Raw genomic sequence first — 14,041 nt, 5'->3', positions numbered from 1 at the left:
GGTATATTGTTGTGTGATTAATATGAGATTTATGGAGTGACTCGGCGAGTTGTGAGTCCAACTCGTCGAGTAGAGTCGAGTGTCCACGTGGGATTAATGAATTGACTCGACGAGTCAGAGAGCCGACTCGCCGAGTAGGTGCTGGGCAGATAAACCCTAATTTCCCGGGGTTAGGGCCTATATAAGGGAACTTATAGCCCCATTTGCGCCTCACCAGTCACCCTACTTCCTTGAGAGAAACCCTAATCGTCCATTTGAGCTAGAGAGTGAGAAAGAGGCTAATCTTGTGGATTTTAGTGCATTGTTGAAGGAGAAGTGGAGAGCATTAAAGCTTGGTTCAAGAGGAGGCTTTGGATCTAGAGGTTCTTCAGAGTTTTGCTTCAATTGGAGGTAAAAAGATGCTAACTTGGTCTTTTCCTTATGAAGATTTTAGTTTAGGGAGTTTCTAGGGTTTCTCCCATTCTTTTTGGTGTCATTGTGATCTTTGAGCATGATTGAGGTTGAAACCTCAGATCTGAGTTGTAGGAGGATTTGTGAGCCCAAAGACCCGAACTTTATTGAGTTAGAGACAAGACCTTGAGCATGTAACCTTTGTTAGAACTTGTATTGGTATTATGGAGCAAGTATGCCATGCATGAACGTAAAGATCGAAGCTTTACGTGACAGTCAAGCCTTGGGAGGCTAGATCTAGAGTTTAGGGTAGTAGATCTGCCTTAAAACGTCTGAATGAGAGAACAGACTGAAGGGACTCGCCGAGTCCATGAACTGACTCAACGATTCGGTTAGGGTTTGTCCTGATGAGTTTGATCATGCGATAACTCGACGAGTTGGGGGTCAACTCGACGAGCTGAGCTGGAATTTCTTGAGACTCCTGTGGAAAAGAGGGGACTCGATGAGTTGCATGAGTGCACTCGACGAGTCGGGTAAAACAAGGACTGTTGACTCGAGTTTGACTTCTAGTTGGTCAAACGTGAGTAATGGAGACCATTGAAGGGTAAAATGGTCTTTTACCCACTTCCGGAGTTAGAGAGAGAAAGAGTAACCTTTGGTTTACTTAGAGTTGAGAATCGAGTATTAATTAGAGAATATTTACCCTATGTGTTAGGCGGTGGCTAGTTCGAGATTCGAGTACATGGATAATTGCTTGCGTGCCTCGAGGTGAGTCTTCTCACTATACTTTACCATGAGTGGTATTTGTGTGTGTCTGAGATGTCTTATATGCTTATCTGTGTATTGTGATATCCTGCATTATTTCTTTGTGATTTATGTTGTGTATTACTCAGAGCTTACAGAGTTAGGACCGGAGGGTCCATCAGAGGAGTGGGACTGGAGGGTCCCACTGAGACACATTGACCGGAGGGTCTTACAGAGTTATAGCCTCAAGTGGATAATGTGTTGAATGTGGTATTTCAGGGAACTCACTAAGCTTCGTGCTTACCGTGTTATGTGTTATGTGTTTCAGGTTGTTATCAGGATCGCGGGAAGGCACCGGTTTGATTGTACACACCAGAGGAAGAGTCATGTTTTGAGGATCCTGGATTGTTAACTATTTAATTATGGAGTTGTGTTTTGTAAATTAATTAAATGGGGTTTTTTTGAAATGTGTCATGAGAATTATGTGGTTTTTAACACGAAAATTTGGTTTGAAAAATTACGGTGTTATATGCATGACTCATACATGTCTAATGTCTCCCATTTTTCTAGGTCAAAAGGTAAGAATATGGCCTAAAACTCATGCAAGGCTCACAAATCACATACAACTTTCTAGATCCAGAAGATATAAGACTCAAAGGACCTTGATAAACCATAAAGTTTTAAACTTTATCTCATGATATCACTCTAAAATGAACAAAGGACCAAAACATGCAACAAATTTTGGTCTATAGCAATAGACCAAAAAGATCAAGTCTTGATGACTTACAAGAGTCCGAGAGGTGCTCAAATGAAGTCGCCCACGCCCTCGATTTCCACCGTTGTACCTTGGTCCATCGTTGTACCTTCCATGACCTCGCCCACGCCCTCGATTTCCACCACGGTAATTTGATTTTTGATAAGAGTAATTGAAGTTTCTAGAGTACTCTTCGTGATTATGATTCTTTCGTTGGCTATTTGTTTCCTGCTTTGTGACATTATTCACTGAAGAGACGAAATCTATTGGGCTACTAACAACCGTGGATTGGGCTTCATGGGCTATTAAATATGAATAAAATTCAGGCAGTGTTACTTCTCTTTGGTTGCTGAGCACGGTGATAGCTGTAAATAAGTCACCATGACCTGGTCCTAGACCATCAAGAATATACCCAATGACTTCCTCATCAGTCATGGCATGGCCGATATTAGCCATTGTGTCTGCAAGCCCTGTCATCTTCTGATAATACTCAGAAGCACTCATGTCTCCCTTCTTTGTATTAGAAAGTTGTGTGCGAATTTGAATGGAATTACCTCTATGTTGTGCTGAAAACATGGTCTGAAGCGACGTCCATAGCTGTTTGGACGTATTTGTGCAACGTGTGAGTTGCGAAAGCACTTCTTCAGTCATGGATGATAACAAGCATCCTAGTATAGCCTGATCTTGAGTAATCCATGATGCATTATCGAGATTATCCTCCTGTTTTGCTGCATCACCAGTTCCTATTATTATCTTGGTTGGTGGAATTTCTGTCGTTCCATCTAGGAACCCGTACAACTTGACTCCGCGAAGAATTGGGACAACCTGCGCCTTCCACAACAGGTAATTCGTTCTCGTGAGTTTACAACTAATAGCTGTGGCAATATTGGCTGAGTTAAAAGTGGTAGATGACGAAGACATGATCTGATAATTGGCAGTGATCTGAAGTCTTGAGTCAGAGGGAAGGAACGAGAATTGGAGCCCTTGTGAATCTTGACTCTGATACCAAGTCGAAGAATGATTTTGCCTTACAATTCCCGTAGGGTTTATTTCATTATATATGGAAATACAAAATACATTCAAGATACGATAGATATCTACAACAACTAATTTTAAATAATACAAATATATCTATCTAATCATTATTTGAAATCTCCTTCTTATCCTTCGGTTTACATTCCCCCTCAATCTTGACTGTAACAAGGTTAAGATTGTACTTGAAACGTTCCAGCATATGGCGTGTAATTGGCTTGGTGAAACCATCAGCAATTTGATCATTAGTTGAGATAAACCGTACATCCATAGCTCCCATTGCCACCTTTTCTCTAACAAAATGAAAATCCACTTCAATGTGTTTGGTACGAACATGAAACACCGGATTTGCTGTCAAATACGTAGCGTCTAAATTATCACACCATAGAACCGAAGGTCTTGGTTGACATACATCTAGTTCTATGAGAAAATATTGCACCCAAATTACCTCAGCCGTACCATTTGCCAATGCTTTGTATTCAGCTTTCGTACTTGATCGTGACACCGTGGGTTGTTTTGTTGAGCTCCATGAGATCAAATTTGGACCTAAAAAGACAACAAATCCTCCTGTAGACCTGCGATAATCTAATCATCCAACCCAATCAGCATCTATAAATACACTTAGTAGTCTAGAGTTAGACCTCCGAATGCTAAGTCCAGTATTACTTGTTCCCTTTATGTATTTGAGTATACGTTTTATAGCTTCCCAATACCTATCAGTAGGTTTTGAAAGATATTGACAGACCTTATTCACTACAAAAGAGATATCGGGTCGTGTTAAAGTGAGATATTGTAATCCACCAACCATGCTTCTATATTCGAACACTTCATCATCATTTAACACTTTTCCATAATCTTTTGTGAGCTTATCTATGACAGACATATGGGTTGAGACACTATTGCAATTCTCCATGTGAGCCCTATGAAGCAAATCTGAGGCATATTTGTGTTGTACCAAATTGATTCCCCCTGAATTGTGAGTGACCTCAATCCCTAAAAAAATTTAGACGACCAAGATCTTTGATTGGAAAAGCAGTGGATAAGGTACGTACTAATTGATCAACAATTCCCATAGACGAACCAGCAATCACGATGTCATCAACATATACCAACATGTAGATCGTGTGTCTCCCATGACGAAACAGAAACAAAGAAGTATCGGCTTTGGAAGAGGAGAACCCAAGTTGATATAATTTATCACTCAGTATAGAAAACCATGCACGCGGTGACTGTTTAAGACCATAGATGGCTTTGTGTAGTTTACACACAAAATGTGGATTGTTAGCATCTTCAAAACCGAGAGGTTGCTTCATATAAACATCTTCATCCAAGAATCCATGAAAAAACGTATTACTCACATCAACTTGTCTAAGGTGCCAACCTCTGGATACTGCAAGTGCAAGAACTAATCGAACGGTAGCCGACTTTACAACCGGGCTAAAAGTATCCTGATAATCTACCCCATATTGCTGAGTGAACCCACACGCAACAAGACGTGCCTTGTGCTTATCAATCGTACCATCTGGATGTTGTTTAAGTTTAAATATCCACTTGCAGCCAACTATATTGACACCAGGAGGACGTGGAACCAAGGTCCAAGTTTTATTCTTTTGAAGTGCATCGAATTCTGCTTCCATTGCTAGTCTCCATTTTGGTTGAGACAAGGTTGTTTTATGAGACGTGGGTTCAGCGAAAAATGCATGCCTGTTAGGATTGCATTGAAAAGTTCCATCAGTAAATTTCCGAGGGAAAATTTTTTCTGCCTGACCGCGAGTCACAATTTGCTGCTGAGGTGGAGGTGTATTTGATTATGACGGTGAAGCATATGCATCTGGTGCGTCGATAGGCTGCACTGGATCTTTAGGAGACACTGTCGTTGTTTCAATGTTGGAACTCGAGCTGCTGTTATTATTTGCTGGAGACGGACTACAAGGAGATGCATTTTCTGGTGTTACTCTTGGAGAAACAGGGTCGGCGTTATGATTACGCCCAACAATGTGTTCTTGTGACAGTACACCATGGAACGGTATGGAGTTTGCTGTTCATGAGTTCCTTGTGCTAGTAAAAGGTACGACTGTAACTTCATGAGAAGGATTAGCTAACAGTAATGATAAGTCATAAGTTCTCATGTGGTCATTCATTATACTTGGTTCATTTTGAGGAAAAGACACACCTTCTGAGTTGGATGATGGTATATTAGATATAGATGAGGAAGCAAACGGAAATATAGACTCATCAAAAACGACATCACGAGAAATATAAATTCTACCAGTTTTCTTGTCAAGACACTTGTATCCTTTGTGCATAGAACTGTACCCTAAGAAAACACATAGGGTAGAACGAAAATCAAGCTTGTGTTTGTTATACTTTCTGAGACTGGGCCAATATGCGCATCCAAAATTTCGTAAGAAAGTATAATCAGGTATGATGTTGAGGAGACGTGATATTGGGGTAGAGTTAGCTATGGTTTGACTTGGCATTCGATTTATTAAATAACATGTTGTTAAAAAGGCCTCATCCCAGAACCGGAGTGGTAGAGATGAGTGAGCTAAAAGAGTCAAACCGGTTTCAACTATATGACGGTGTTTTCGTTCCGCCACACCGTTTTGCTGAGATGTATAAGGACATGACACACGATGCAAGATACCAATTTGCTGAAAATATTTATGAAGCTTGTGGTATTCACCACCCCAGTCGGATTGAACCATGCGAATTTTGGTGTTTAAAAAACGTTCAACATGATTTTGAAAATTATAAAAGACTTGTTCGACATCTGATTTTCGTTCCCGAGGTGAAAGCAGCTCTCTCGGAAGCCTCTTCCCATTCTGACTTCTGTAGGTTCCCCGGTAATAGGGAGATTTGCGAGAACTCTTACCCATATCTTACCATTTCTTCGGAATTGTTCGCTCATAGTACGATGGAATTGCCCAATTATAGCTCGACGGGCTGCTTCAATGGCTCGATATGAAAGACGACCAGCTCTCAAACTTTTAGTGCCATATCTTCCAAAACCAAGTCGTGTACCGTCCAGTTTGCAACCCCTACTACATCTGCCTTTATGATATTTACTATATTTCGTACGTTTCGGATATAGCACGTCCCCTTTCTTTTTTACTATATGAAATCCACACTTTGACACCTGAGATTCCGTAACGAGTAGATACTTCCGCAGGAGCATAATCTATTTTCTGGTTAAATACATTACTAGATGTTTTTCCATACTTTCCGCATTCAGTTCTAGCTATTTTTGCACCTTCTGATCGACCTGAAACGACTATAATCATCCAGAAAACTAACATAATACCGAAAACCCCCGGTAGACACTTGAGTCGGTCCCCAAACATTAGTGTGAACAAGCTCAAGTGGTGATGAAGCGACACGAACCGAATTATTATAAGAAAGTTGATGACTCTTGGCACATTGACACGCATCACAAACAGACGACACATTATTGAAAGAAAAACCTAACTTATTCGACTTCAAAATAGACTTGACAACTGCAGGGGAAGGATGACCAAGACGTTGATGCCACTGGGATGACGAAACTTTATTGCTGAATCCAACATAACGAGGAGTATGCTTGATTGGCACCGGAAACATACCCTTTTTGCTCTTACCGATTAGAAGAGTTTTCTTCGTGAGTATGTCCTTAACAAAGAAAACATTCAGGTAAATTTCAATTAACACATTGTTATCAAACACAAGTTTATTAGCTGAAAGAAGATGTTTGTTAATACGTGGCACATGTAAGATATTTTTGAGCACAAGTGGACAACCCAAACTATGTATTTTTGAATGACCAACATGAGAAATATGAAAACTTGTGTCATTGGCAACTTGAACTTGGTGTTTGCCCTGGTAACGTTCTGGTAGTGACAAACGATCAAGGTCACTTGTGAGATGCTATGTAGCTCTCGTATCTATGTACCAATTGGGATCATTGTTGTAGCTTCCAAATGTGGCACTGTTTCCGCCCCTGTACTCCTCCGCTTGATAGGAATGATTGAACCGATTTCTACAATTCAACGCGGTGTGACCAGGAATCCCACATACTTGACACCTTGGTCCATCGTTGTACCTTCCATGACCTCGCCCACGCCCTCGATTTCCACCACGGTAATTTGATTTTTGATAATAGTAATTGAAGTTTCTAGAGTACTCTTCGTGATTATGATTCTTTCGTTGGCTATTTGTTTCCTGCTTTATGACATTATTCACTGAAGAGACGAAATCTATTGGGCTACTAACAACCGTGGATTGGGCTTCATGGGCTATTAACTATGAATAAAATTCAGGCAGTGTTACTTCTCTTTGGTTGCTGAGCACGGTGATAGCTGTAAATAAGTCACCATGACCTGGTCCTAGACCAGCAAGAATATACCCAATGACTTCCTCATCAGTCATGGCATGGCCGATATTAGCCATTGTGTCTGCAAGCCCTGTCATCTTCTGATAATACTCAGAAGCACTCATGTCTCCCTTCTTTGTATTAGAAAGTTGTGTGCGAATTTGAATGGAATTACCTCTATGTTGTGCTGAAAACATGGTCTGAAGCGACGTCCATAGCTGTTTGGACGTATTTGTGCAACGTGTGAGTTGCGAAAGCACTTCTTCAGTCATGGATGATAACAAGCATCCTAGTATAGCCTGATCTTGAGTAATCCATGATGCATTATCGAGATTATCCTCCTGTTTTGCTGCATCACCAGTTCCGATTATGATCTTGGTTGGTGGAATTTCTGTCGTTCCATCTAGGAACCCGTACAACTTGACTCCGCGAAGAATTGGGACAACCTGCGCCTTCCACAACAGGTAATTCGTTCTCGTGAGTTTACAGCTAATAGTTGTGGTAATATTGGCTGAGTTAACAGTGGTAGATGACGAAGACATGATCTGATAATTGGCAGTGATCTGAAGTCTTGAGTCAGAGGGAAGGAACGAGAATTGGAGCCCTTGTGAATCTGACTCTGATACCAAGTCGAAGAATGATTTTGCCTTACAATTCCCGTAGGGTTTATTTCATTATATATGGAAATACAAAATACATTCAAGATACGATAGATATCTACAACAACTAATTTTAAATAATACAAATATATCTATCTAATCATTATTTGAAATCTCCTTCTTATCCTTCGGTTTACACTCGGTTCAATAGTATTTGACTGAACCCATTCACGGCGACATATAACGCAAGATGAATCGCATCGCATGAAGAAAAAAAATCTATTTCAAATTTCCCAATTTTTATTAACCATTAACGAGCCCCAAAACACAAGAATCACAAAACTAGGTCCAAAAAGGGTTTGGGTGTAGCATAAGCATTAAGCACTGCCACATCCAGGTCTCAGTAGAGTTCATACACTTTCACCATAAAATTAAAGTAGTTCCAATACGAATGTCTCTCGATCTCTCTATCTCTAAATAAAATGAGGGAAATTTCAACAACAATTTCCAATCACTACGTCTTCGGGATCGGAGCCACAACTATAATAAGTAAACAAACAACGAACCCTACTGAATTCCGTTACCTTCTTCTTCTTCTTCTTCTTCTTCTTCTTCTCGGAGATCCAATTACCTAGACGTACTGGGAGTGAGAGGCGGCGAGAAGAGCAGCACCGATTCCTGATCCATCGGTGGAGAGTACAAGCTTAACGTGTTTTCCGACTTCGTCTCCGAGCAATTCATGCAAAGTGTTCTCGAGACAGTGTCTGTATTCGGTGTAGTGCTCATACAACCCTCCGTCCATTGCTACGACCGTGTCCGGGATATCACCGTCTCTAACGGTGTCTCTTCCGGTTTTCTTCAGAATCCCCAAAATTCCGGCAGCGGCGAGCCGGGCACCTCGTGTGGCCATGATGTTGCATATCTCCACCACGATCTTTCGTGTCGGGAGGGGTGTATCGGATATCTGCAATTTAACCGATAATTCAATTCATCATGTAAATAGAAACATAGAATAAATCAGCAAGTCCAGTTCGGTTGAGAATCGGGTCGGGTTTGCCCATCATCTTTTTTCTTCTTTTCTTTATTGATTTGTTTAATATAATATTTTAACTTTAATTTCATTTTATTATGTTACATGATGTTTCATCATTGTATTTTAAAAAATCACTTTAACTACAACAATATTATCCAAATAGAAAACCTAGCTGCTTACATTTTTCATTGCATAATATTTTAATAATAATTTTTTTTTGAAAGGACTAAGGTTGTGTTTTGAAGACTAGTTAAAGTAGTTGGTGGCCGATAAACTACTAGAAGACAAATGTATAATTAAAAACTAATGTTAAGCTAGAACACATTTAGATATATAATTAAACACTAATGTTAAGGGTATATTTGAAAAACTTATGAAAAAAAAAAAAAAACAGGAGCTTTGGAATGAATAATCTCAAATACCATTTTAAAAAAACTAGCTTGTAAGCAATTTTATTGGTCTCAATTTCACCAAACACTACACTGCAATAAGCTCAAACATAAACCAACTTATGCAAGCCAAACACGACCTAAGTAAATTTTCAAATTTTGATGTGGTAATAGAAAGAAATGAAAGTAAGATGTCATGATAAACAAATGAAAAAAAAAGTATGTTGCTATTAGAAAAAAGATCAGTAGTTTTGAGTAAAACATATTAGTAAAAAAATATTTAAAATTACCCATTTAGCCATTAAAGGTAAAATATAAGCTAAAATTGAGTTATTTTTACGCAAATGGTTAAAAATATCCCGTTTAAGCTTTAACAACAAATATGAGAAGCTAAAACAAGTGTACAGAAAACGTACGTCGAATACGTCTTTCAATTTGCTGCCAACCACATTGAGATCGGGGGATGTGTCATGATGCATTGCGGACATTTCAGGTGTCCTGTCAATAATTACACAACAAAGAAAGTAAGTTTCAGAATATTATAAAAAATCATATTTATTTATCATAAATTTATGGTCTAATATTAAAAACTAAAGGCTAGGGTTTACAAAATACAGAATACCTCAATATAAATTGAGTTTTTAGCTTTGGGGGAACGGTGTCACCGAAAAGGGCAGCATCTTCAGCCATCCTTAATAAAACTCTACGAAGAATTTCTCCAAGATACATGCCAGAAATCATTTTTTCAAATATCTGCCAAATGTGCATTAAATTAAATCATGTTATAATCCCACAAGACTTCATTAAATAATAATTCAAATATCATATTCATATGCATAGAAATATTAAAAAAGAAAAATCATCACCTGTTCCCCGGGGTTCAAACTCTCTGAATCGAGCTTGTTATCATACTCGGTTAAGGGAAGATGCGATGACCTAAAGTTACCCCACTCCATGTTGATCACCTACATAACAAAAATCATGTCTCATTATTTTTGCAAACTTACATTTCATTAATAATAGCAATGTAGTATTTTTACCAATAACATCAACATATTTGTATTGTTCTATCACGTACTTATATTTTGCTATCAGTATGGGCAACGTACTTTATTTTTTTACCTAGAAACAACATTTTTTTTTTTTTTTACGCATAATAACAACATACATGCATTTGTGGACATTGTACTATATCTGTTACATATTGTTGGTATGCATAAAGAAATATAAGCATGTTGCTATTATTATTAGTAAGAAATTGTAAGTACGTTGTTATTATGTGTAACAAAATGTAAGTAGTTGACAACAAAATCATTGCTCACCATTTCTCCCGTTTTGGGAGGTGGGCCATGCCATTTTGGTATAGCCTGAGCTCGTTCCACATAGGCAGCATTACTTCCGGTACCCAAGATCACTGCAGCAACAACATCTTTGTTTCCATATCTACCCCCAGCCAAAGTTCCAACTGTATCATTTACCTAGAGAAATTTCACAGTTAATAAAAAATCAATACACCTTTTTTTTTATTGTAAAATTATTGATATTTGGGTAATTCTTGATCTTACCAGTGCAGAAACACGCATATTGACACCTTGTCTTTTCATGGCTTCTGCCAAATGTGCAACCACATCTTGACCGACCTAGTATTTAAAAAATATGTCAATTGAAAGATATTTTTTAAACATCAGGATTGTAATTTGTACTGAATCAATAGAAAAGTAACCATTTTCTCAATGGAGAAGCCTTTTGTCCACCGAATAAGTGTCCCTGAATCAATAGACAATTGCATGACAGGGAACGAGAAAGTGAACCCTAATTCCCTCTGCCTCCCCGCAAGAAGCTGAAACTTCTCGCTTTCATCAGCAACAAATTTAGCCAGTTCTGCTGCAATGTAGTCAAAAAGTGTCTGAAACAAAACTAAATTTTCAGATCTTAGAGACCACATAACAACACCCATCTAAAAGCTTAAGTTCTTGACAGAAAGAGCAGCTTACTTCTGCATCTCCAACCATCAATTGAGGAGGAATTGACACCTCAGCAAACTCTTGACATTCAATAGAAGACTTTCCGGTCAACTGCACTCGCAGAACACGGAAATTTGTCCCCCCAAGATCTAATGCATAAAACACTCCTTGCTCTTCACTGAAGTAAAAAAAAATGATCTAATAAAACTTAACAGAGATAAAAGTCATTACTTTTACAAAGGATGAGCGAATTGATTATTACTCTTTCTTTTTGACTATGAAAACTGTTTGATTTATAATATCATACTAAAAGTTTTGATGACTATAGTACAATTCACTGTAGCTAGTACCATCTTGGATTGAATTTTAGGCATTCTTTTCATTTATGATCAAATAAATTCCTCAAACGGAAAGGAATGGAAAGGATAGAGGAAAGGCTGCTCAACCAGATCAAAACGATAGATCTCAGATCCAGCAAAAGAAAGAATCATGGTTCACCTAACTTAGCCCTGTTGATGGGATTTCCATAGTAAACACAAATTATTGGTTTCCGCTGTTAGAAATTGAAGCGTAATTCATGATGCTGTAAGCATTTGAATCGACATAAAGTTGCCTAATTGTGACATAATCCAAGTAAAAACAATCGATCGACGTGAATATGTGTAGATATATGAAAATTACCCAGTGGGTAGATTGTCTACGTAGCTGATGAGCATCTTAAGTTTGCTGCCACCTTCAGAGGCGAGTCCGGCATGCATCTCAACAGTCATGGCGTCAGATATCTGCTTCAACTTGGAAGCAGGGGTAGCGCATTTCTCTTCCAATTCTTTCAGGATATCAGCGGCTGTTACACAGCGATTCGAAATACGCATACGGTGGCGCATAATTAAAGCCGCGGCAGCACAAACTGCAGCCGAGCCTACCACCGCGACACCCATAGTCACCTTCCCCATCGCAAACGATTAAGGATCTAGGACTCAAACCGACCCAGATAACAAAAATGAAGAATGGTGTGATGAATTGGATGGGATGATCAGAAGGTGAGAAATGGGAATTAGCAAATGATAATGAGGTGATTGATGCATATGAGAGGCAAACCCTAAGATTGAGGGGGAAAAAGAGAGAAAAAGGGGGATTACGTAGAATGGAACGAAAGAAGGACCTGCAAATGAGCTGAGTTCAATTGATTCCGATGAATGTGGGTTTTGATGCCAGATTCTACCGAACCACGTGTCTATGCTTTCTTGCATCTTACCGTTTGTTCTTTGTGGGTCCCAAACCAGACAATACTAACCGTCAATTTTATCTGGAAAAATACGTAGGACCATTAGTTGAGATCTTACGTTTCACTAACCAAATCATTCGGTTTGGTAACAAAATTCCAACTTTAGAAATATGAATTAAGGTATTTTAACTCTTATATGAAATAAATCATGGTTGTCTTGTCGATCTTAACACGTGGATTTGATAAGATTTGTTATTGTAGTATAAGTTATGATGAAGATATATATTGGTACGAAAATAAGTGAATGCATGGGAAAAGATATGTAGACACTAAATAGTATCGAAGAATGTACATTATCTTAATAGGTAATGTAAGCTGTAAGGTATGAGTGCTACTGATAAGGAGGGTATGCCTTCATCGATTTGTTCTAAATAAGAAGGGAAGTATACTTTGGAATGATTTATAAGAGTTACGAGGTCACATTTGAAGACTTAAATGGAATATACAGTAACGTGTATTATATAGAGAGTCATAGTTGGAAGTTCAATGCTTAGTTAGAAAGAAAGAGCATTGTGGTGAATCTTTGAGTGAATGTGTTTATATAGATTATGTTTCATATGTTAGAGCTAATATATGTTATGAAGTAGCTTATATGAGTTGCATCTTATTAGACTTCAGAAACTATGCATATTGTGGTGTTTTAAAAAAGGAATAGCCCAAAGCACAAAGTATGGTGCCTTAATTATTGATAATTTTAATGTCATCTGATCATTTTAGTGTAATAGACTTTATAAATTATCAATGGAATTTGAGTCTTGATTTTAGACAAGTTATGAGGTGCGAAGTGCATGCTTGTATAAAACGAGTTTGATCTTGATTCGACCAAATGGTGGGGATCAAGGGGGTTGTGCCCCCTTGTGAGGTCTTGATACGAGACTGTTCCTTGAAGAATTATTCTCATAATCTGGATTTCGTGTAACCCAGACATAGGGTCGAGATATCATATTTGGAAAATGATCAATAATTTTTCAAGCAGATCCAGACTACTTATCGATTTCAGAAACTTTCTTGTCCTCCAAACCCTAACATGAGTTGGTTTGAAATGAGAAACATAGTGGTTGGGCATTTGAAGATATAAGGTACCTTTGGAAGGGTTGTAGAATTCTTTGAAAAAGTTTCACAATAAGATCCAAGAGCCTTGAACCCAAACTGATTGGAGTGAAAAACTCCAAATTCGGATTGGTTATGCATTTAGACGAAGCCCTCATGTGGTGGGCGGGGTGCCCATGCTGAAAATAGGAGCCCTCGTGTATTAAGGTCGAGTACTACAATTGGAAAAGATAGAAATCGTTCGCTTGGAACATGACCATATTTTAAGGCTCTTTTTCACATTAAACTCTTGTATTGTGTTCAAAATTTGGGAAGAAGATTGGAGACCGACTATTTGAAAGGAGGTGTTGTTATACTCAAATTAACTGGAATTAAAGTATGGCATAATATCTTATTAGTCCCAAAGTGATCAACGAGCATCGTGGAAGTAGGTCAATAACAAACTCTTCAACA

The 14,041-nt window shown here is 38.5% G+C and overlaps 2 protein-coding genes across 2 annotated transcripts; both read right to left on the bottom strand.

The window, feature by feature from the left end:
- Positions 1-3,023: 3,023 nt before the first annotated feature.
- On the bottom strand, positions 3,024-7,810 carry LOC145114825 (uncharacterized). The gene is made up of 6 exons (XM_079050916.1): positions 7,226-7,810; positions 6,849-7,117; positions 6,225-6,701; positions 4,002-4,624; positions 3,587-3,913; positions 3,024-3,505 (listed from the first exon to the last, which is right to left on the bottom strand). The coding sequence occupies exons 1-6, from the start codon at positions 7,808-7,810 to the stop codon at positions 3,024-3,026; spliced, it is 2,763 nt and encodes a 920-aa protein (XP_078907042.1).
- A 337-nt stretch (positions 7,811-8,147) lies between these two features.
- Positions 8,148-12,443, bottom strand: LOC145144317 (hexokinase-1-like). The gene is made up of 9 exons (XM_079074859.1): positions 11,935-12,443; positions 11,284-11,431; positions 11,013-11,195; positions 10,855-10,929; positions 10,612-10,767; positions 10,156-10,254; positions 9,912-10,042; positions 9,706-9,787; positions 8,148-8,831 (listed from the first exon to the last, which is right to left on the bottom strand). Exons 1-9 carry the CDS (start codon positions 12,204-12,206, stop codon positions 8,499-8,501), a joined length of 1,479 nt encoding a protein of 492 aa, XP_078930985.1. The 5' UTR covers positions 12,207-12,443; the 3' UTR covers positions 8,148-8,498.
- Between the last annotated feature and the right edge of the window lie 1,598 nt (positions 12,444-14,041).

This window comes from Lactuca virosa, chromosome 1 (assembly GCF_052849685.1).
Source record: "Lactuca virosa cultivar CGN04683 chromosome 1, Lactuca_virosa_CGN04683_v6, whole genome shotgun sequence".
NCBI classification, from domain to species: Eukaryota; Viridiplantae; Streptophyta; class Magnoliopsida; order Asterales; family Asteraceae; genus Lactuca; species Lactuca virosa.
This window is presented reverse-complemented; position numbering and strand designations above follow the sequence as displayed.

Coding starts and splice junctions, on each gene's coding strand:
- LOC145114825 (XM_079050916.1), bottom strand. CDS start 7,810: ATGTCTTCGTCATCTACCACTGTTAACTCAGCCAATATTACCACAACT. Junction 7,118..7,225: donor TGCTCAGCAACCAAAGAGAA/GTAACACTGCCT, acceptor GTCATAAAGCAG/GAAACAAATAGCCAACGAAA. Junction 6,702..6,848: donor TACAACAATGATCCCAATTG/GTACATAGATAC, acceptor AAAAATACATAG/TTTGGGTTGTCCACTTGTGC.
- LOC145144317 (XM_079074859.1), bottom strand. CDS start 12,206: ATGGGGAAGGTGACTATGGGTGTCGCGGTGGTAGGCTCGGCTGCAGTT. Junction 10,930..11,012: donor GCTTCTCCATTGAGAAAATG/GTTACTTTTCTA, acceptor TTTAAATACTAG/GTCGGTCAAGATGTGGTTGC. Junction 10,255..10,611: donor CTCCCAAAACGGGAGAAATG/GTGAGCAATGAT, acceptor TTTGTTATGTAG/GTGATCAACATGGAGTGGGG.